Genomic DNA, 23198 nt, shown 5'->3' with positions numbered 1-23198 from the left:
TACCCACCTTTTATAAGAACAATTTTATTATAAATTGTTTTTAGTATAAATTCATAATATACGAAGTAGGTACGTTTAAAAATAGGAAGAACACTGAAGGTGAACTTAGTTACTATAACCACTGTACTTTCGTATCAAATAAGAGGGTAGCCCGAGTAGCCCCAAGTTCGGATCGGTGGAATCAGCCGGCCCGGCCTCTACGTCATCGGTAAGTAATTAATTATTCAATTTAATTGATTAATAATTGAAAATGCTAGCACATGATTTGATTATTTTAAAACTCTACTCTGGAGATTGCGTAGCGTGAATGTAGTCCAGCCTTAAACGCGCAATGCACAAAACATGTCGACATTCTCGCGTCTGCGCTCACTCGTACGTTTCAGTGACTATTTCATAACTGCGAATACTTTGACGTCACTCTTTATTGCATTTTCAGGACTCGCTTAAAAATAATACCTATGCGAGTGGAAATGTAGGCACATGAAATTGAAATTGCAATTAAACGTGACAGAAGAAAACATTGAAACTTCCTTTTAAAATATATATATAGTTGGAACATAAATTATTAAAAAATAAAAAGCTTATGTCATCTTGCATCAGTACAAGATTGTATTAATAACGAAAAAGCATGGACGTGGTTTTTGCTGTTTCTAGGCTGGCGGGTTAATTTATATATATCGTAAATAAATTTAATTGTACTTTATTGACATACTCTGTTAAAAATTAAAATAGTGGGAAAGAATGACTACCGAGTTTCTAGCCGGAATTTAATTGAATACGTACTGTAACATGATGATTGCACGAGGTGCTTTTACTTGAATAAAGAATATTTTGATTTTGAACAGTTCTTTTACTATAAACGCATCAAATTTTTATATAAATCTTAATTATAAAAAAAAAATCCTTATTCGGAACAAGACTCCAGAACGGCTATGATTGTTTTTAAATAAGATATGAATACTTATTCAGAGACTGACAGAGGATTGTATGGAATGATGATGAATTGTAGGAAATAATTTATTTCAAGATATTATAAGTAAAACCTCCTTCGCTCCTTCGTAAATAAAGTCCATCTTTAATGCGAATTAAAACATACAATAATATATTCACAAAATAAACTTTCCCGAGCACCAAGAAAATTAAATATTTCAAAAGCAAAAAAATGTACGATCCAAAACGCATTCCTTATTCAACGGCGTCCGAAAACAAGAGACGGTACAAGACATCGCACTCAAGTCTGAAATATTTCCCAATAGCACTCGTATTTACCCAACATCTGTACCGCTATAGCCTCCGCCTGTATTTGTTTTTTCCATTACAAAAGAACGAAACGCCCTGAACGAACTATACACATAATATTTCAATATCTGCTCTGGGCCAGCCCTGAAGCAAGAAGTGATTTCCCGACGCTGTGATTGGTCGAATTTCTCCGCCACCGCTCCATGAGACTTACAAGTCCTACAAAAGAAAGAGATAGATGCGACTGAACTGCACTCGTTGACCGTTTGTTAAAAAGAGACGAACGTAAGTGTACTTGCTGAATATTGCAGGAAGGCGAAAGCGTCGTATCAATAATACGGGCACGAATGAAATAATAGATTATTCGTTTGTTCAAATCGGCCGTAAACAAAATGTTAACATCCATTACTGATGCGAGTTTGAATATCGTTTCGAACGTTTATGGGGTAGTTGCGTGTCGGAGTGAGACGGATGTATTTTTCTATGTTCGTATTTCGATCGCTATCTCGACAACAATGTGAGCACTATCTGTTTTTGTACCAGTCGACGGCGAGTTTCCACATTAAACGATCATTTTAAGGGCGTACCAATCAAACTGCAAATTTATACAAATTGATACTAAACGGGTTATATTAATTTTATAACAAAAATTAAGTGTGTAAATAAGTTGAGCGGTGTCGTAATTAAAACTAATTGGGTATAATATAGCGCTAATTATTTTGTATTAAGCCGCGTTTTCACTGATATTTTGTCCTTTTGTGCTCGCGAGTGTGATCTGATATTTTTTATCTGGTGCTTTAAAAAAAGTTAAAATGTCCCTTGGTCCTTCGAAGCCGGAGAGAGAACAGTAAAGCTAAAAACTAGTGATATTTTATTGTGTTTTTGACGTGAACTGTGAACTGTGCCGGGAGTCTTGAGTTTGGTGAGGAAGTGTTAAGAAGATGTCGGAATAGGGGGTGGCCAAGGTTGGCCTTTTGAGGCCATGCTTAATAATCTCACGGCGACAGCCTTAGGTGGTAAGTCACTAACATAATATTACAGAAACAATACTTTAATCGCCATTGGCAGTTGTTGCGCTGTTTTTTTTGAGTCTCAAATTATGTAGATATCATTTCGATATAAATAAAACAAAAAATAAATAAAAATGTTGTACGGCTCCGATTTGGTCTCAAAATAATAAAGATTAAATTGGGTGCTCTATACTCGTATAATATTAAAACAGGATAATGTGAATATATAGGTTATAGCTTAATCTAATCTTAGCGACCCCTGACCTAATCTGTTGTACACATTTCATATTAAAATTAGGAAAGATGCCTTAAAGTTTAGATTGTTTTAGTTTAAAAAATATATAAATTTTCTTTTTGCTACCGCATCAGTCATCACTACTACACAACTAAAAAGATCCTTATGAAATTTGTCTTAGACGTAGACACAATTCATACAACCCGCGAGGTGCAACTAGTGAGGAATAAGTTTAAACATAAATGATTTATTATCACACGAGAAAATATGTTACTGCGTACCTCATTTTAAAAAATAGCAAGTAGTAGTTTATAGAGTCTGTACGAATTCTATGTACAACTTGCTGCTAATTCTATATAGCAAGTAACGCTAATAAGTATATGAAATTAGTGTTGCTCAAACTCGGTCTTGGTCTTGCAGTCAAGACCAAGACCGCCTAATTTTAGCAAGACCACGACCAAGACAGACCGTGCAAGATTTGAGCAAGAACAAGACTTAGCCTGCGAGACTCTTGCGTTTTGCAGCTAGGACTGAGTGTCGTTTCAGGGAGCGGACAGGCTCGCATTTGACACATATAAAACAAACGAAACAAAACAAAGAACGAGTACATAGAATTTTGAAGAAGAAAATACGCAGGGAATAGGAAAACGTAGAGGACAAAATAAATTGACTATCAGTGCATTTTTGTTGAATTTACGCAGTCCGAACAAGTAAATGAAAAATAATATATGACATAGTATGTAAATAAATGAACTATATAGTGTAATAAAATTATTAGTCTTACTCCCATGGGACACAGTAGATAGCTCAGTCGATTAGAGCATCGGCCCGGATCGCTTATGTCGTATGACGGGTTCAAATCCCCCGGTCTCATTTGATTTCTCATCGAATTTCTCATTAAATGTTAAGACATTTATTAAGTCGGTTGGTCTTTAGTATGACTATGTTAATTCAAGCTCGAAATCTACCTACTCTGTTACGTTGTTACATGGCTTAATGTAACGTTAAAAACATAGCAACAGGCTATAATAGTAGTTGTGAGAATTGCGAGACTCTTGCTGCAAGATCAAGACCAAGACCGAGACTGGCTAAGTCTCATGTCCGTCATGTTCTTGCATTTGGCCAACACTGTATGAAATAGGTAGCAAAAGCAAGCACTTTAAATATTTTAAAATTTGCAAAAAATTTAGATCAATTTTATTTCGGTAGTTTCTTTTTGTTTTATTTGTGTGCTTAGAATCAGTCAGAAGTCCTTTGAGTTGTTAAAGTTTTTCTAAGTGTAGTGGTACAGTTTAAGTATAGTAATTTAAATTAGCTCATTAGTTACGTTTATTTCGCCTGAGTGTGGCGCTCTTAGTAGAGATGACAGAACATACATCATATTAACTTACTGGACAGTACTTAATGTGCTAATATATGTTACCGAAGCTCCCAAGCTTCTTGCTTCTTCTTATAGCTTGTAATGACACCATCATCCTGACCTGTACCATAGGTAAAATTACAATAACGATTAAATGTTTCCGTTTTAGATAATTCACCTACCAATTCCATAAAATTTACAAACTCTAACTAAAAATCTCAAACTAAAAAATATACACGTGCTTTGTTTTGTTTCTTATTTTGTAAATAATTGATTTTATCTTCTGGTAGGGTAGGTTAAGTTGGATAGGTATTCTTTGAAATTATGTAAATCAAACAGTCCTTTAAATGTTTCCCTGTTGGGCTAAAAAAGATCACACTGCTCCTTTACGAAACATATATTAATACTATTCGATACATGTAGGTTTCCTCACGATGTTATCCTTCATCACCAAATCCAGTGACCAGTTAAGCACCAGGTGTTCTACTCAGTAACACCTGGCGTCTGGAAGTTGAACGTGGACAATAATGTGTCTCGGAAAAAACGTAAAGCCGTTGGGCCTGCACCTGAACTCCAGTCGTGACGTATTTCCCGTCCCATTGGATTATGATATCTGCTACTTACTGAAATCTATTACGAGCTAGTAAGGAGAAGTTAATTAAAAATGTGCACATTCATTTAAAATAATCTGTAGCAAAAAATATAATACACTATATTCTGTATAATAAGCTGCTTCCAGCAGTTTAACTTATTTTAATCGTTGCTCCTACGCCTTCATGCGTGATGTTACAAAGTCAATAAGCTATCAAGGGAGATAGATATTTAATGAAAAAAGATTTAAACACTTCGGACTCGGAGATGCTGAGAACAGCATGGTCAACGAATAAACTCTTCAGCATTATATATTACTATAGATAAATTGAAAAACAATTATGAACCTACTTGGTGGTAGGGATTCGTGCAAGTCCGTCTGAGTAGGTACCACCCACACATCTAATATTCTACCGCGAAGCAGCAGCACTTGGTATTGTTGTGTTCAGGTTTGAAGGGTGAGTGAACCAGTGTTGCTACAGGCAAGGGACATAGCATCTTAATTCCCGAGGTTGATGGCGATTGGCTATGTAAGGAATGGTTAATGTTTACAGCGCCATTGATTATGGGCGGTGGTGACCACTTATCATCAGGTAACCCATTGCTCGTCCGCCCACTTATATCATACAAAAAACTTTGCGTTCGTGGATGACGGATAGATTGCAATTAAAATTGTGTTTATAAGTCACCACCAGGCAATCGATTGAAGAAATCGTACTAATGTAATCGGTTTAGATTTTAGCTGAAAATGATTTCCTGGTGAAGAATTTTATGTATTTGTCATCGAATCCGAAAGCTAAATGATGTAAAACTTTAATTGAAACAATTACTGATCAAAATCCTTTTTATTTTACGTTTGATCGACTAAAATGTAACCATTTCGCGCTTGTTATAGGAGATAAATACATTATAAATTGTTCTCATGACGAGTGACGGCTGACAACGCCATCCCTATAATGTATTTTATTTTTCGGTTGTCATGTTATGTACAAATATTCTTATAAAAATGGATATAAATTTGTGTTTCTTTGTACGGTACTTTGAAAATATAAAACCCGTAGAATGTAGCGTTCGATAGGATGCCGGATGTTTGATACTTTAGTTTCTACGTGACATTGGCGAAATAATCTGTGCCCTATTGCACGACTAAAGGCGATTTTTTTTATGGCATCGCCTGGCTGGCGAGCATATGGGCCACCTGATGGTAAGTGGTCACCACCGCCCATAGACAAAGGCTCTGTAAGAAATATTAACCATTCCTTACATCACCTATGCGCCACCAACCTCGGGAACTAAGATGTTATGTCCCTTGTGCCTGTGATTACACTGGCTCATTCACCCTTCTAGCCGGAACACAACAATACAGAGGACTGTTATTTGGCGGTAGAATATCTGATGAGTGGGTGGTACCTACCCAGCCGGGCTTGCACAAAGCCCTACCACCAAGATTAAACTAAGGATTGAATTGAATTGATACTTTAGTTCTATAAAAAAATAACAACGTTCGACTTCATTTAATTTGTTGCGTTAAGCCACGCAAATATTCCACCTGTTGCTAAATGGTCACCACTACCCACAGATATCGACACTATATCATATAACACTGCTTGGCTCCCTTACTCATCAAAATATAAAATACATAATATTAAATACATAAGAACTCTTTTCTGGTTGTTGTTCGTCAAATTTTGAACGAATCAGTACAGTTGAAAATTGCGAGTACGTCTACTTTTTGGATTAAAATTTAATATAAAGAATTAAATACCAGGAGATTGATCGAAACGACCTCAATTTCTTTATACTCGATAAATTATTCTAAAGTTTTAACATCAATTTAATAAACTGAATTTCTCTCAGCTAGTAATCGTTTTATTTTTATCGTAGACCTTAGAAATCGTATCCGTGCACTTACATATGTATATTCGAAGAGGGTATTTTAGTGAAACTCATTTTTTACGGTTTAAACTGTTTTCTCAATTGTTCATCAATGGAACAATAGTCGATGACAACAATTAGTATGATCGGTGAATAATAAGTTAAGCTAGAAATGACCAGCTGGGCGAAAAATGCACCAGCCTGTTTGTCGTCACCTAGTGATGCCTCCACTAGGTATCAGATGGGTTGATACATCTATTATAATTTACTTCACTACTGCTCCCAGGAACATATTAACTTAAGTGGTAAACAAGAGACAAATAATTGCCGCATGCTCGCTTCAGTATTTTCCGACGCGGCTTCTGTTGTCATCACTGTTCCCCGACATAACCTAATGTCAAAGCGTGAGGCGACTCAAAGAGACGCCAGTTCCTGTTCCAGTTTCCCTGGAAATCTGTGTCAATTAGTCAACCTTCTGAAATCATTACGACTCTTTCTGTGGTACTCAACAACTAATACCAATACATTAATAAAATATTAAACTGATATAAGCAACAAGTCTTTCTCTTAACTTGGCTTTATATTTTATTATGTTTAACGTTACCATTAATAGATAAAAATCTTATTTAAAAAAAGGCAAATTAAATATTTAACGCAAGAATAAGTATACGGGCTAATTTATTTGTTTTATAGTATTTGTAAAGGAGGTAAAAACTCTTTGTGACCAATTTAAAAGACCACATAACGAAGGTCGTGTCATAAATTTTTATGATACTAAATACGTCAACGTAACCGTTCGCTCTTTGAAACTATCACGTGCTTATGACGAAGATGGTTATAATGATATCAAGCTACTAGACTTTCCAGTGTGTCCGCCTTCTTCCTTGCTTGTGATATGCACCACTCTGGGTCATTAGGTATGACCGGTGAAAGATCAGGCGCAGGTCCAACGATTTTTTTTTTGCTTTCGAGGACACGGGATTGTAGCACTTACCTTATCTTAAACTACTGGAGGCTATTCTAAAACCCTGAAAGTGAAAATGCAAGAACTATTCAATTCAATCTAATGATGACTGATGATGTGTAACCTACCGACTGAGTAAAGTAAACAAATCAAAAGCGTACCTAAGTTATAATGTAAAGCGTTGCTATATAAAAACCATAAAATATTTGACTCTCGTATAAAGACAATGGCGCAGTGAAGCCGCAGTTCTGTTTTACGGGATTCAATTCCATTAAAGTCAGTTTACGATCCCGGTGTAATCCCGTAAGCCACAGGCGATACAACGTTGTTTCGTCCTATAGAGATACTTGTACGCTATGGGATGTTCGTGAAAATATAATGTTGTGTTATAATAAAATGTTTTACTGCCTATGATTACTTAAATACAGAAATATGTTTCGTGTTCCTATAACCTACAGCTTCATAATACTCAAGGTTTTGTTTTAAATTTATTTTTGGATGCAGGCGAGCAATTTGGTTTCCAGATGAAAAGTGCTCGCAATTACCCTTAGAAACAATATAAATCACTTCTTCTACACCGTAAATATATTGACAAACATTGGATCAGAAGCACGATATTCTCTGTAACTATGATTCCACTGGCTTACTCACTATTTAAAATGCCACCATACTTTAACATACAAAGTTTTCTATTTAATGGTGGAATAATTAGTGATTAGCATGAGTAAGCATTGCCACGATCAATTGCAATAGTCGCCCAACCTTTCTGAAGACTAACAGTTGGCAACATTTAAATACACTATTACTAGCATACGTAGCTAAGGTTGCCAGGTCAACAAGCCTGTTAGCCGGACAGACCAGCTAGCTTGGCCTGACATTTGGGTAATAAGGCCGGACACCCTAAATTATTGAAGATTTTGTGTCTCAGTATTAAAAGATACGATAAAAAATTGTATGTAAAACTAAGCTTTTCTGATTATTACCATGAATTTTGTTAATTTCCATTTCCGGCTTTAGCTTTTCCATTCTAATAAAACAAACGACGCGGTTTTAGATCACTTTTTACATTGTAAAAAATACTTTATGATAATTTAATGTATATAAACGCAAATCAGGTAGAGATTAAAATTGAAGTTAAAATACAAGAGGTATGATGACTATTAACAGTGCTCCCTGTTTCCTCCAGCAGGTCACAAAGAGCAGTGCTCTGAGAGCAAGCTCGATCTAAAGCCGAGCGTGGAGCGCCATCATGCGCCGGGCGCGCGACTCCTCGCGCATTCCATCAGAGCCGACCACTTGCAAGGTATTGATTTTTATTTAGACCAGCTTTAAGCTAACGAATGACCCGTTTGATAGTTAAACTGCCTGAACTTAAGTGAATCATTTAAGTTGTTGAACACATTTAATTTCGTCAATAACCAACTCGTATTAGGAAAGGTTTCTGTCCCGTCTGCTTGTAAAATTATATAACGTAGTTACAGGCACAAGGGACATAAAATCTGAGATCATTTGCCTGCGGGGCATTGTGGGCGAAGATGTGGTTTATCTATTGCCGTCTACTTCTAGTATTAAGGGGCGATAGTGACTATCCCACTAGACGTTCCCTCTATCACACAGGCCTCCTTGCTGAATCTATTTATGGTCGTCTGCCTTACTAAAATGAATTTAAAAATACAATTCCATTAGCTTTTACATTCAACATTTTTTTTTATTTATTTATTTATTAAAATATTGTATAGTGTGGAATGGAATATTTGTTGATCTGAGTGATCTGACGCTTTAAATAACAATTATGAAATTGTATTCGTTATTATATGCATTTTTAGTATAACTACTTTTCGTCTATTTATCGATTTAAAACGGTTCGGCTCTTCTGCTGATTTAAAGTTATTGAGATATTTTATGTTTTTCCATAAAATGAGTTCTACCAAACAAATATATTTTATTTACAAAATTGTTATAACCAAATCAATATATTTATTTTAAACAATGAGTTACCGTTAATATTAGAAGCTGCTTACGCCTCAAAATGATATTAAAAATTATTCTAAAATTTTACTTTAGAGCTCGATTAAATCGATTCGAGCTGAACATTGGCAGCTTGTTAACATTTCGAAGCCTACAGCGCAGTCTACCATTCCAGGCGGCATTCACCAGCAGCACAGCTCGCACATGTCCACGGTGCCGGTCAGCATGTCTTCCTCCGCGTCCGACAGCGACAAGCCAGCCAAGCAGAAGAGGCACAGAACCAGGTAATGAGGAATTATGTTGCACGCACGTTTGTAAACAATAGCAAGGCCAGTGCGAAACAAGCACCTTGTAGTTAGTCAGTAGTAGTTATGAGTAGGTACCCATTGCTCAGATAGTTGTAGACTTCTGACTTGGCCATTATGTTTCTACATAATTATCGACCATGAAACTGGAGTTGTTGTACGAATATAATTACACTGATTGTCGGCTGACTCACCCTTCATACTACATCACAGTAGTACGAGAAGTGGTAGACTAAACACTGCTCTGAAGTCAAACATCATGCGAAATAGTCTAAACTAAGCTCCGCTACCGCTAGTATTTATTACATAGTGACTAAAACTCCCCTAATAGTAATATGCAATATAGTTTAAAAGTAATATCTAGTAGATAAATTATATATAGTTTAGTTTAGAGCGTTTATTTATTATAATTGTTTGAAGGTACGTATTAATTAGTAATATTTCTTAAACAGGTTCACTCCGGCACAATTGAATGAACTGGAGCGATGTTTCACGAAGACACACTACCCGGACATATTTATGAGAGAGGAGATTGCGATGCGAATCGGACTTACGGAGAGCAGGGTGCAGGTCAGTGAGACGATGAAAAATAATAAATCAATTAGTGTCACATTTGTAATTTCATAAGTTTTTCACGTTTTTTGTGGAAAAGAGATTTACTCGTGTTTTCTAATTATTTGAAGAGTTTGTTTAATAATTATTTAGTAAAGTTAGGCTTGGTATAATAATTCAACTTATTTATTTAAATAATATGAAATACTTGACATGGTGAGTCAAATTCATATCAAAATAAACTTTTATACTTCATAAAGACACAGTCCAGCCATTGATTTTATTCTTAAAATAACATATCAAACTGTTGTTTCTGACATCCGCCAAAGACCATACAAAAAGTGTATATATAAAAAATAAAACAGCGGTCCAAATGGTTCACCTTGCGTGACTCCCACTTCGCACGCTCCGCTCAAAACTTGCACTCTATTGATACATTTCACGAGGCCTTCTACCTGGACCAACCTTCGTGTTACGTATCCAGAAACATAAATATACTTTACGTTTTTATGTGCGTTTCATTGTTAAAGGTCGATGAAGGCGAAAGCTTAAGACGAATTAGCATCTACCGATAATACATTAATTCTTTTAATGGCTTTGTATGTATAGATTTAAAATATTGCATGTTTGCTAAATTAAACAATATGTTAGTGCCGGTAACTATATATAATTATATAGTTACCTACGGTAAATATTTAGCTTGTAATGATATTAACGACATTATCAATGTAAATCGGACGCGAAGAGGTAACTAACGTTAACAGCTTGTGCCCACAACACGGTGAACGTTTTAATGATCGTAAATTGTCAAATTCTATGACGCGTTCAGTAATCTGCTAATGGTAGCTTTGTAGAAGCATTTAGTTTCAAGATAAACTATGCTTTGCCTTAGGAATTAGTCTTAATTTGTGTCGTACGTTCACTAATATTTGTATTTCGTTAGCATGCGATACACACGGTTCAATCTTACATCTAACTTCACTGCTTAAACTCAGTTTAAGTGCCAGCATTTAAACTGAGTTTTTAGTATATTGATTGTTTGTTTTGCCTTCGTAAAATACGTGATATATGATTGTCGTAATAATTAAATTTCTTGAATACCGGTAATCGGTACAATTTTGCGCATATTAAATTCTTGGTTATATTTTGAAGTTGTAATTGTGATGCAGTTACCGCGTTCGATGATCTGTTGACACATAATCCTCAAGTTGTTAAATGTCACGTGCTACAAGTCTTTCAGTGATCCTTTCCAGCAATGTGTCACGCTATAAGGTGATTTGTAATCCGTGAAAGTTACCAATACTCCGTTAAAACGCGTTAACTATCGACGGCTGTTTACTGATTACCGTAATATTGATTCTTTCCGCTACTGTGTTGTCATTAAACGCTCTCGGTAAATAATAATTAACTGAAGGAACACTGTCTTCCTAGACGTATCGATATGTTCTCACACATAGATGATTGCTTCATTCAGTTTTGCTTGAAATTTTTATAGCAGTGCGGTAAACATCTTATTTATTTTATTAACTTTTATTACATATTTATTAATAAGGGCGTATTTATAATGTACTCTTTTTTATTTAACATATTTGTGCACATATTCACTGTTCTAAAGTCACAAGTCAATAGTTCTTAGTACAAATATTATTCGACATTTTTTAATATCTATAACTGGTTACCTTTTAAAGTAGCGTGATAAAGCGTGATGTAGTGTGAAAACGTCGTTTCTTTGTATATTCAAAATTCTTAGAAATCCGTGCATTAGTCGTTTTTAAACTTTTCCCATGTTTAGACGATATTTGCTGAGGCCGGCGGCGTATTTAGTTAATGCGGAGCAAATAATGTGGAAGTGAACCGAGATGTTTGCAAATACGCCTCGGACCTACAAAACGACCAAATGCAAATAGAACAAAGTGACGGACGACTTGCTGATGAAGTTCTGTGGATGACCGACATTATTGTGAATTATCAGTCAGCAAAATATTTCATTGACTATAGGAACTAGTTTTACTTAAATGTTCATTGGGTCAATTATTATTAAAAGGAAATTCTCAATTGCTTACCAGGATATTCGGAGGTAAGAATCTGACCTGGATCCTGGGCTAATCTCGCATTCTCAATTAGCAAAATTTGTTGGAGGAAAATATTTGTAGCAAAATTCCTTGCAAACAGACATGGTTATTCTTAATCAAATAATATTTTAATTCCACATATATGAATGATTGATACAAATTATTTTTATTTTAGTGGAATAGTGTAATATTTCCGTTAACTATATTTTTAACACAAGTTGCTCCGCGCGAAACCGCTTCAATCGGTACTGCCCCGCCCCCGAGGGTCGTATTGTTATGTTATGTCTATAATATTTCTAAAACAATGGACTATCTAAAGCTATTTTTCAAATCACACCGATAGTTCCTGTGATAATAGATGTTCGAACAAACCCACTCTTTAACATTTTAATAATAATGTAAATAAAGACATAATAATACAATTTGGTACATACTCAGTTAACTTTATTACTCATAGGGATTTTGTACTGAAATGGAATGATGTTTAACATTACGCTTGAGGCAATCCCTTCATCAAATAATTGTCAGGTACGAGTAAGGAGTAGCCTTCGCTGCGCCACACACCGAGCAACGTGGAGATACAATAAATATACGCATTCAAAAACCCATTCACACTATAGGAAATAATTAAAACCCGTGAAACAGTAGCCATTGTCTATTACCCCATGTTTTCAAATCTCGCCACACAAGTGCACGATCAGACTTGACTTTTAGCGCTTGTCGTCCATCACGCACGGCATCATTTGGTGCGATGACAAACTATATTGTTATTCTTCTTCGTGATATTTTTAGTGAAATCAATGCCAGTGGTCGAGTGGTTAGAAAAACAATAAATATATTGATAATAACCCTTTTGAGGGAGAACAGATTTTATTGAGTGTGATATAGCACTACATGAAGCTATGTATCGAGTGAACAGCGGCCCTTACATCAGCGACTACTTCGCGCCAAACTGTGAGATTCTTGTAAAGTTTTTATTATTTATTTTTATAGTGCGAGCTTTTGTAGCTACTTTTTTAAGGTCTGAGGTGTAATGTGGACTGATGTTTGCTGAGCTGGGTTGCCTTTCATATTTTTTCTATCTAACATTTATACTGACCTTCCATCACAAGAGAACTGATTCAAAATAATATACATACTTTTAAAACATTTGCTCCAGATATTCTTATACAACTAAAATTGTATACATTATCATTATATTAATGCTAATAACCATAACAGGAACACTTATCGTCAGGTGAACCACTTGCCAGCCTGCCTACTTTAAATTAAAATGAAAAAGAACTTAAAATAACAGCAATACAATAAATCATTTTTTATTATTAGTAAGACGTATCCGATGAAATAATATTATCGAAAAAGATTTAGTTTTGTAAGTGTACGATGCATTTCGAATAAAAGGGATGTTTTTTTTTATCACCGTCTGCCGATGTTTTAGCGGAGCCATAAAAATATTATTCAGAGCGATCCGTGGTTTATTGTCTATAGATGCGGCGTGAGATAGACTTATTTGCATTGCATTATCACTGGGACTCTATACAAGCTTGGTGAAATGGTAACATTCAAGAAACAATTCGTTTACGAATCATCTACGAGTGATTCGAACTTATTCGTATAAAATCGTATTATAAACGAAGCTATTCAAAATATGGTTAGTTTTCAGCTTTTAGTGCCAAATACGAATACAGTGTCAGCCAAAATACATTAACTCTAAATGCTTTAATTACAAAAGTGCGAGTAAGAGCCATTTTGAATAAATCTTTATTTTTATTTTTTGTATTTATCCTCACTCAAAATATAAAGTGGAAATCTTACCATACGAATAATATTGAAACTATTCGTAGCCCCGAAGTGCATATTACAACTCATTACACATTCAGTGTCTGCGGGTAGCGCGGGCGCGGTCGCGGACGCATCAAATAAAAATAAATAAAAAATGTCGTCCCTACCCCAGCCCTGATTCGCACTTTGTTTACTAAATCCTTTCATTATTAAAAAGATATACGACTATAGTGTTGTCGCTTCGCGTTCATCGACATCGATAGAAATACACTCATTTATAATTCTGACGGTCGCGCAGGCAGCGGCGCTGTCCGTGTTACATGGAAAATGTTTTTCTATTATTAATTATTACGCGGTTCAGTCTTTTTTTAAATTGCTTCAGTGTTAATTATAAATTTATTCTCTTGTGCCTGTAGTCACACTGACTCTCCTTCAAAACGAAATAACAATACAAAATATTACTGGCGGTATAAAATATGATGAGTGGGTGGTACCTATCCAAATGGACTTACACAAATACCACCAAGAAATTAAGTGGTTATTAATTTATATATCCAAAAAATCTATACCTTGTTAGTCTAGTGGATTTCGAAGTTCTGTGTTTAAATTAAGAAAGCAGGTAAAGCCGTCAGTTTTGTTTTCGAACTATTTCCTGTCATGTTGGATTGTATAATCGGACTCTGCGAGGGACGGAATAGTACTATAATACCTACTTATCAGCTCTCTTGGCTCTCCCTTGAGAATTACTGTTGTGACCGATACCGGTCTGGAGAACCGTCCCCGTAAAAAAAGGATCGTTAAATATTTTAAATATACGATACTCTCAATACATATCGAATTAGGTGGGATATCATCTCTTTGATCTACATTATAATATCTTATAATAAGAGTAATATAATGTTCCAACGTGTCCTCTCCTAAACATACAACACCGACACACAGCCCCACGGCATTAAGGAGCATTAGCGCTCCCGCGGCGCCACATTAAGATTTATTAGCGCAATAACTTACGTTCAGCGGTCAAAGCTACGTTATGTTTGCTTATAATTTCTGCCTAGAATTGCGATGCACTGAAAAAATATAAAATATGCGGTTGTTTTCTGCAAATAGTCAAATTAAATCCCAATCATCGTGCTATATAAAGTTTACAAACAGTTTTTATTATTTGCGTCCAATTAGTTTTAATAACTTACATATTAAATCAGCGATTACTTTGACGGCGGTAAAAATTGTACTTAATACATTGAATGCACCCCATGATACTAAAATAAAAACCATAGATGAGTTCAAAAAGCAGATAGCGTGAGTTGTGAAACGAAATGAAATCATCGCCACCTGGACGCCGCGCCGCGCCCGCGTATTGATTGGCAGGTGTCGACGTATCGATAACCAGGAACGGGAGTGTGTACATTACTAATCACTTTTGTATTGTTATAAATTTACGTTAAATTTTATTTTATTATGAACCGTCTGCTGCACACATAGGATTTTGATTTTAGTAGTCTTTATACGTATGTACGCAAAATAGATAAGTTGCTGCTAAGATTCTGGTCAGTACTTCTCGGTAGAATCTGAATAATCTGGTGGTGCATTGAATATAGTAGAATTTAAAATGAAGATTAAAAAATGCTTGTAATAGCCTATTTAAATAAAGTATATTTTAATTGCATTTGATTTGTGCGCTCATCTATTAGCGTGTAGCACCTTAGCTGCACTACAATGAATGTGGTGTCGTTAACGAACACTAAAACACGAAAAAAAATGCTTAATATATCGAGTTTGGTATTAAATGAATCGTTTTAATTTGCACTTTCCATATATCTATAATTAATAACACGTATCAATTCTGTTTTTAACCACTAATAATCGTGGTACTTAAATTTTTTATTATATTATAAAAAAATTACAATTTTAGACAAATATGGCAACATCACATACAAGAGCATAAAGATGAAAAACTCATAGATAAGAATCTCTTCCGAGATGTCATTTAGACATGTGTCGGCCCAGATTGGGACGCGTGAATCTTTGTGGGTTCAAACTTCAAAGTCGGGGAAGCACCACAGATTTTTGTAAAGTAACTGCCTGTAAAGGTCCCACGGCTCGCCTTAGGGCTCCTCTCCATTTGACGAGAATGATTGGAGCTTATCTCACGCTGCATAAATGTCGGTTGGTGGATACAAACGTGTCAATTTAATTGAAATTAAGCACATGCAGGTTTCCTCGCGATGTTTCCCTTCACCGCCGAGAACGAGATTAAATAATCCTAAATTAAGTACATCAAAATTACATTGCATCGGTGATTTAGTGACAGACCACTCGCCTATCACTAAATGTATGTACAGCCCGCACCAAGTAACTGGACTCAAGATGGCGTTGACGGCGCATGTATAAGCCACTCCGCTGGAACACTCGGCACCGCGTTGCTATAGTAACGCGCGATGTTACCTACATATGGCTGCTGGGAAGGATCTAGTTATTTGGCGCGCATCATTACACTCATACCAAATATACAAACGTATCTTTTTCTGTTTTTTATCACATCATGACTAAACCATTGAACCTATGGTATCTTGAGACATGGATAAAGTCATATTATGGAAATCTCAGTCATCATTTATTCTACCGCCAAACAACAGTAGGTACTCAGTATTATTCTGTTCCGATGAAGGGTGAGTGAGCCAGTGCCACTACAGGCACAGGAGACATAACCTCTTAGTTCACAAGGTTGGTGGTGCATTGGCGACGTAAGGAATGGTTAATATTTATTACAGCGCCATTGTCTATGGGCGGTAGTGACCACTCACCATCAGGTGACTCGTAGAATATCTGATGAGTGGGTGGTACCTACCCCAACAGGCTTGCACAAAGCCTTACCACCAAGTAAACTACTTACATATATCCTCTATAATTTCCAAAGTTCCAATAATAACATCGCTGACATTACAAATATGATTTTTCAATATAGCACGACAAAAATTATTCAAATCTCGATCAGTGATATCTCGTTTATTAAAGGCCAAACTTTTAATTTAGCTTTACTCTTCTCGCCGTTGGAATAGATTATAGAAATAATGAGTAAAAAAATAAATAAACATAACAAGTTAATGGAGTATTTCATTTACAAAAAGATACGAATAATTCGAATCAAATAGGTACTGAGGGCAAGTTATCGCCCATACAGAAGGCAATGTTAATAAAAAACAGATTTTCTTTTACGGAATGTGCCATAAACACTTTTCTCAATAAGTCCAGACCACAGAGCTGAATGCGGTAGAGTTGACAATCATATATAAACAAATAAAAACCTCTTTAATACCGGCTTTTATTCAATAGCTGTAGTGAAACAAATAAAATGTGGTTTTAATAGCAAAAGCATTTTCAAGTGTGTGTGTATTTATTTCTGTTCATCAGTTGAATGGAACGGGATTAAATTCATGGGCACCGCTCGCTCATTGCTCATTTTACCACCGAACCTAAAATAGTATTGTTGCCTTGCTGTTCCGCTTTGAAAAGGCACTAAATATAAAAGTGAGTAAGAGAGCGGAAGCCTCTTCGCCACTTATCTTAAATATTATATTGTGTCTTGTCTATTAGATATTTTATCTATTGATCATAATGAGAATATAATGGTAATTAAAGAAAGAGCCGAGATGGGCCAGTGGTTAGAACGCGTGCATCTTAACCGATGATTGCGGGTTCAAACCCAGACAAGCACCGCTGAATTTTCATGTTCTTATTTTGTGTTTATAATTCATCTCGTGCTCGGCGCTGAAGGAAAACATCGTGAGGAAACCTGCATGAGTAATTTCAACGAAATTCTGCCACATGTGTATTACCAACCCGCATTGGAGCAGAGTGGTGGAATAGGCTCTAAACCTTCTCCTCAAAGGAGTGGAGGCCTTAGCCTAAATTAACAGGCTGTTATTGTAATTGTAATTATATTGACAGGTCAATACTGAGACCAAACCTTAATTTTACAAATATTCATAAAAAATAATATAATCTCACAACATTATTATGAAACAGGCTTTATACAAATTTGTGAATAAATATCGCTTCTATACCGCTGTAGCTCTGTGGGCAAGACTTGCCAAATATTCAACCCCCAGGCTTAGTCTTGATTTAGCATTATACTCAGCAATTTGCAATAAAGTCGTATTGCGGATCAAAGTTAATTTTGTGCCGAGCGGAGGGTCAGTTCGATTCCCAGGTGGCGGCGAGGTGACCATTAGTTTTCTTCGTTCAATTTGTGGTGATTTTCCCAGATGATGGGATAATTTGTTAGTGTTCGTTTTGATTTATTATTTTATTTTATATTTGATATCCTTAATAACTGCTCAACTTGTGTATGATAAGACATATTACAAATGAAGCGACTGCTTGCAGAGCATCTCATGTAACATTATTTAGTTAGTTACAAAAAATATTGGCAACAAAATATGATCCCACTAAAATTCTTGTGCTGGATTTCTTCTGAGGAACATTTCTTGGAAGTGTTACCCCATCCGTAATATTTGAAAAAAACGTAACGTTATCACACAAAACTAGCGAATACCGTTAACACACATTGGGAAAGTTGCGATCGCCTTGACATTTTCAAGTAAAAATATAATATTACTTATTGAAAACGAATTAGCAATGACAAAAAATATTTAATTCAACTTAGGTACTTTCACCGTTTTTCCTCAGCTCATAGGTTTTTTTTATAACTATGTTGGTTGGCCAGCAGGCAAATGGATTACTACCTCCAATGAATAGAGATATATCATTTCGAATTTTAGCAATCAATAGGAAACCCTTAAGAGTACATTTAATGTAGTCTTTAGATATTGGGGTACAACAAATCAGTGTTGTACCCCAATATGAAATATGGTTACATTATATGTAACTTCCTAGTATATGTCAATGCATGGTCACTTTCTCAAATTACAAGATCGTGTTCTGCGGTGAGCTACAAGTTGTTTTCTCCGAATAGAGTTGCTCCAATGGCCCATAGTTATTGCTTTGTAAGAATAATTATTTATTTCAAATAATGGCAACGAGTCATTATAACCCTGGAAACTAGATGCTATGTCAATGTGCCTGTAATTATAATCACTCAGACTTCAAACTGGAACCCAGCAATAAATTGTAATGTTGATTTATCAGTAGAGTTATGTTATGTGTGGATGGGACCAAACCGACGGGCTTTTCCAAAACTGAATAGTCAATGTGTTTACATGTTGTGGCTGACACTAACTGTTTGCTATTTGAGCTAATTAATATTTTGAAACGCGTTTCACCAACTTTCTCATGAACTCTCGTATATTTATGAAATCGGCTGCATTATCCGCGCGCCACCACAAACAACAACGTATGAAATCTAATTGAGCGTCTAATCCGGTAATAACAATCTGCTCCCTGCACCGGCGTGATGTTACAGATTTAAAAGTCAATATTCGGTCGGTGAGGGGACCGAATAATTAGAGGGCCCCGGGCCCCCTGGCCTCCCGGGGCGAAGGGTGACTAGTTGTGTCTATTCTTTGTGAATGATAATGAATAAATTGTTTCATTATTAACAGCGATTTAAAAGAAATTACAATTTCGTATTAGGTTTGTTAAAAATAGACGAAAATGGTTCGGCAAAGAATACTCGCGTTTTACATAATATTTATAACAATATGTAAATCACTTACTTAAACAACATTAAATATATGTAATTGATTATCACCATATCAATTATATTAGTATAAAGCGTCGCGTAGCCTTCGACCGCTAAAAATAAAAAAAATATTGCGCGGCGTCTTAGTCGTATACTAGCATAATAACTTATCTCGGTATACTAATTTATGAAGTTGACGATAGGAGGGGAACAATGCCTCCTTATTCTTCACATTTTGCAAAATCCTTATCTTTTCAAATTTAATATTTGACTGACCCGTGCAGAACATTTTCTCAGGAGCCTCAAAATTGCCTTTTACATATATTTGTATACTACTAAAATATATATATAATAAAAATAACAAGTTTCATGACCAACGGATCGTTTTAACTTGAGTTATGGGAAATGGAATTTCGAATAAGTCCTAAGTTTCAAAGTAAGTCGCGAGCGCGGCCCGTCTGTATTTCCCTCGTTATCCGCTCCACTGTAGCTTTTAGCGTGACACGACCAAGTACTGGTTCCAAGCGCATTGCAGAGCAGATGCATCATCGCTCGTCTCTCGGGAATGTTAAGTATTTTTGCTTGTAAACGTCACAGCGGGAAAACGCTTCGTGGTGGTGTTTTAATGGATACTCGCTAAGTAAATAATATTCATTTAATAGAAAAGATACCGCATCCGACTGTGCCGCTGTGTCGCTTTGTTTTCATTTATATCTTTATTTGGCTCCAACTCAGTAGTATTATCGCTATTGGGCATTTCATTTTAATTCCTCTTTATTCCATAATTGGAAAATATCAGTAGTAATATAATTTACTTTCCGAACAAGTGGTAGCTTTACATTTAAATCAACGGTGCCACATATCGATTCAAAAGTTTGCTTAATTTTATGAGCCTTCTTGAATAAGGAATGGTTTGGTTTGATTTAATACGATTCATATAAATTGGTATTATTTGTTTCGACACATACATACGTACCTATTAGTAGTTACAAGTTGGGAAATGTATTAGTAATTAACGCAATTTTTATATTTTGGTACAAATCAAATCAATACACTTTTATTCTAATGGATTCACATGAGTTTTTAAAAAAATCACCGGTTCGAAATAAGATATAAATTCTCACATTTAATTTAGGTTTTTAAATTAAAACAAAGCTGATTAAATGAAATGAATACTTGTCTATGTAACGCTTTGTTACAATTCAACTCTCACGATATAATTTTTAGTCTTTATTAAAATATTCCTTTGTAAACACAAACATTATTTCCTTGTATAAATCTCGTCGTTCTCCGACACAAAGGAAGGCTTTCATTGCATTCAATTTGACGACAACTCTGATCCCGGACAGCGAAGTTACAGAGACGAGGAAATTATATCTCAGCTTAAGATCTCGTCTGAGTTTTAATATAATTGTTAAGGGTTATGAAAGGAACGGAACGTTTAAGCAATTATTTCTCTTATATTTAATGCGGACTGTAGCTGCGTGTAATTGAACGCGAAAGAGCTCACTTTAATTGAAATATTTTTAATTAAACGAAAGTTATAGGTTTTCCGTTACATATATATTATGTATTTTAAATATAAAACAAAAGAGTCACGGTGTAGAGAATATAATATGTTGATCTTAATTAAACATTGTAGGTTGAAATCCTGGCTTGCACAATGCAGACCACACTGAAGCTGCGCGGAGAGATTTTGCCTGACTGAACTACATTTATATAATCTTAATATTTGATGTAACTGTAAACACAAAATAAAGATAAAATTATCTATCATTATACATATTCATTTTTTATACGCTATTATATTGTAGGTATTTATACAACAGGTCTTATTCTATCCTACCTACACAACATTGCTTCACAGTGTTATCGCTCACCGCCATAAAGTGGGGTAAGTGGTCACCACCATATTGGCACTGTAAGAAATAATCATTAACAATTAATTACATTAATGTAAGAACTAAGGTGTTAAATACCCTTGTCTGCTAGCTCACCCGTCAAACCAGAACACAACGATACTAAGAACTGTTAGAATTAGTGATGATTCGATAGTACCTACACAGACGGACTGGCTCAAAGCTCTACCACCAAGTGTGGATACGATAATGTGCAGTAAATATTACCAAGTACTTAATTTTAAATCAAATCGTCGTCGCATTTACACGAATATTACAACCACTACTACTAAAGTAATATTAATTGTTATGTACCAACTCGCACTCGTACATACGCGCTCACATAAGTTCCGCGTAGAGGTTAGATATGTTATTCGCATACTGCTGATAATAATGAACGTCGTGTGCGTTCATTTGTACGAATGAAGCAATTTAACGGCGTAGGGCGGGGCCGCGGCGCGTTCCGATTCTACTATCGATAAATCGATGCAAATATTTCATTACAAACAATTTAAATTCCATAATCAAGTATTATTTTTACTTATAGTATTTTTTAAATGTAGAATTAATAGTATTTATATAACTTTAGTAAATTCCGATTTCAAGATAATATTTAAAGCATTACTGTAGGTATTTGAAGTAAATTTAAAATAAGAAAGAAAAAAAACAAAAATGTCCATTAATTAATAAAGTAATTGTAAATGTATTTAATGTATATTAATTAAAAGCGCGTTGTCAGGATGAATGTATGTATAGGTATATGAAAATGCGTGTAAAAGGTCTTTAGCGGAGTGGAAATGCCGGTGGGAGGGCGTGTGTCTAAGGGTTGCGTTTGTGAAGTCGATTACGTTTTTGTGTTATAAATAACTTCATGTTTGTTTTTGTATCATAATTATTTTATTTAGTCTAACAATAACGAAATAATTATGTTTTTTTTTGTAATGTAACTTTGATGTTCATAAACTTTTATTTTATAAATATGCATTGATATGGTCGTCGGTTCGGTTTATGAGCGCTACTAATTTTGTATTACACAAACATTTATCTCCTCTTTATACATATATTGCAGTGCTGTGGTGTGATACTGAACGTTTATTGAGATATTTTAAAGCTAACAAACAGTTTGTTGACGCTATACAATTCATTATAAAGCGTAAGACTCTCGTAATTGCCTATTATAATAATCATTGCTACACTATGTAGTTCCCGCAGCCATTCACAGTTCAGAATACACAACCAACGTTTATACTTTAAATTTGAGTATAGTCAATCTTGGTTTATATAAAGAACTTAAAATAAAATTTAACGGACACTCTATATTTAAAAAAAGGTAAATAATAATTGTCATATTGAATAGAAATATAATATAAAATATAGAATAAAATTTAATATATAATTCATTTTCGATATCAATAAATATAATTGATTACATCACTAAACCCTGCGGGGCGTGTACGCTTGCGCGTTTATGTATCGAGCGATTCGCTCAGTTCCGACAGAACGGCTATGTACCGCTTATGTACTAGGAATCATTGGTATATAGCGATTGTATACCGTGTATTGCTCTCGGCTCTGAAAGTGGAATAGTTCTTCCCGTAGAAACTATTTCATTGACGGGGACAAAGGGAGGTCCTGAATTACGTAGATTGAAAATTTAATCGATATTATGTCACGTATGTTCGCATAAAACTATCATTGTGTGT

The 23198-nt window shown here is 35.2% G+C and overlaps 1 protein-coding gene across 3 annotated transcripts in view; it reads left to right on the top strand.

Annotated features, from left to right (window-relative positions):
* The first annotated feature begins 1795 nt into the window (after window positions 1-1795).
* Window positions 1796-23198, top strand: part of LOC125072810 (homeobox protein orthopedia-like) — a 34300-nt gene continuing 12897 nt past the window's right edge. Inside the window, exons 1-4 of one of the 3 annotated variants that reach the window (XM_047683509.1) lie at window positions 1796-2252; window positions 8461-8577; window positions 9418-9526; window positions 10000-10117. In XM_047683509.1, the coding sequence (XP_047539465.1) occupies window positions 2222-2252; window positions 8461-8577; window positions 9418-9526; window positions 10000-10117 (375 nt within the window). In that variant the 5' untranslated portion in view covers window positions 1796-2221. Of the gene's footprint in view, window positions 2256-8460; window positions 8578-9417; window positions 9527-9999; window positions 10118-23198 lie in introns of all 3 variants that reach the window. The other 2 variants (XM_047683508.1, XM_047683507.1) reach the window with 2 other exon arrangements.

The sequence above is a fragment of the Vanessa atalanta genome, chromosome 22, assembly GCF_905147765.1.
Source record: "Vanessa atalanta chromosome 22, ilVanAtal1.2, whole genome shotgun sequence".
Classification (NCBI taxonomy): Eukaryota; Metazoa; Arthropoda; class Insecta; order Lepidoptera; family Nymphalidae; genus Vanessa; species Vanessa atalanta.
This window is presented reverse-complemented; position numbering and strand designations above follow the sequence as displayed.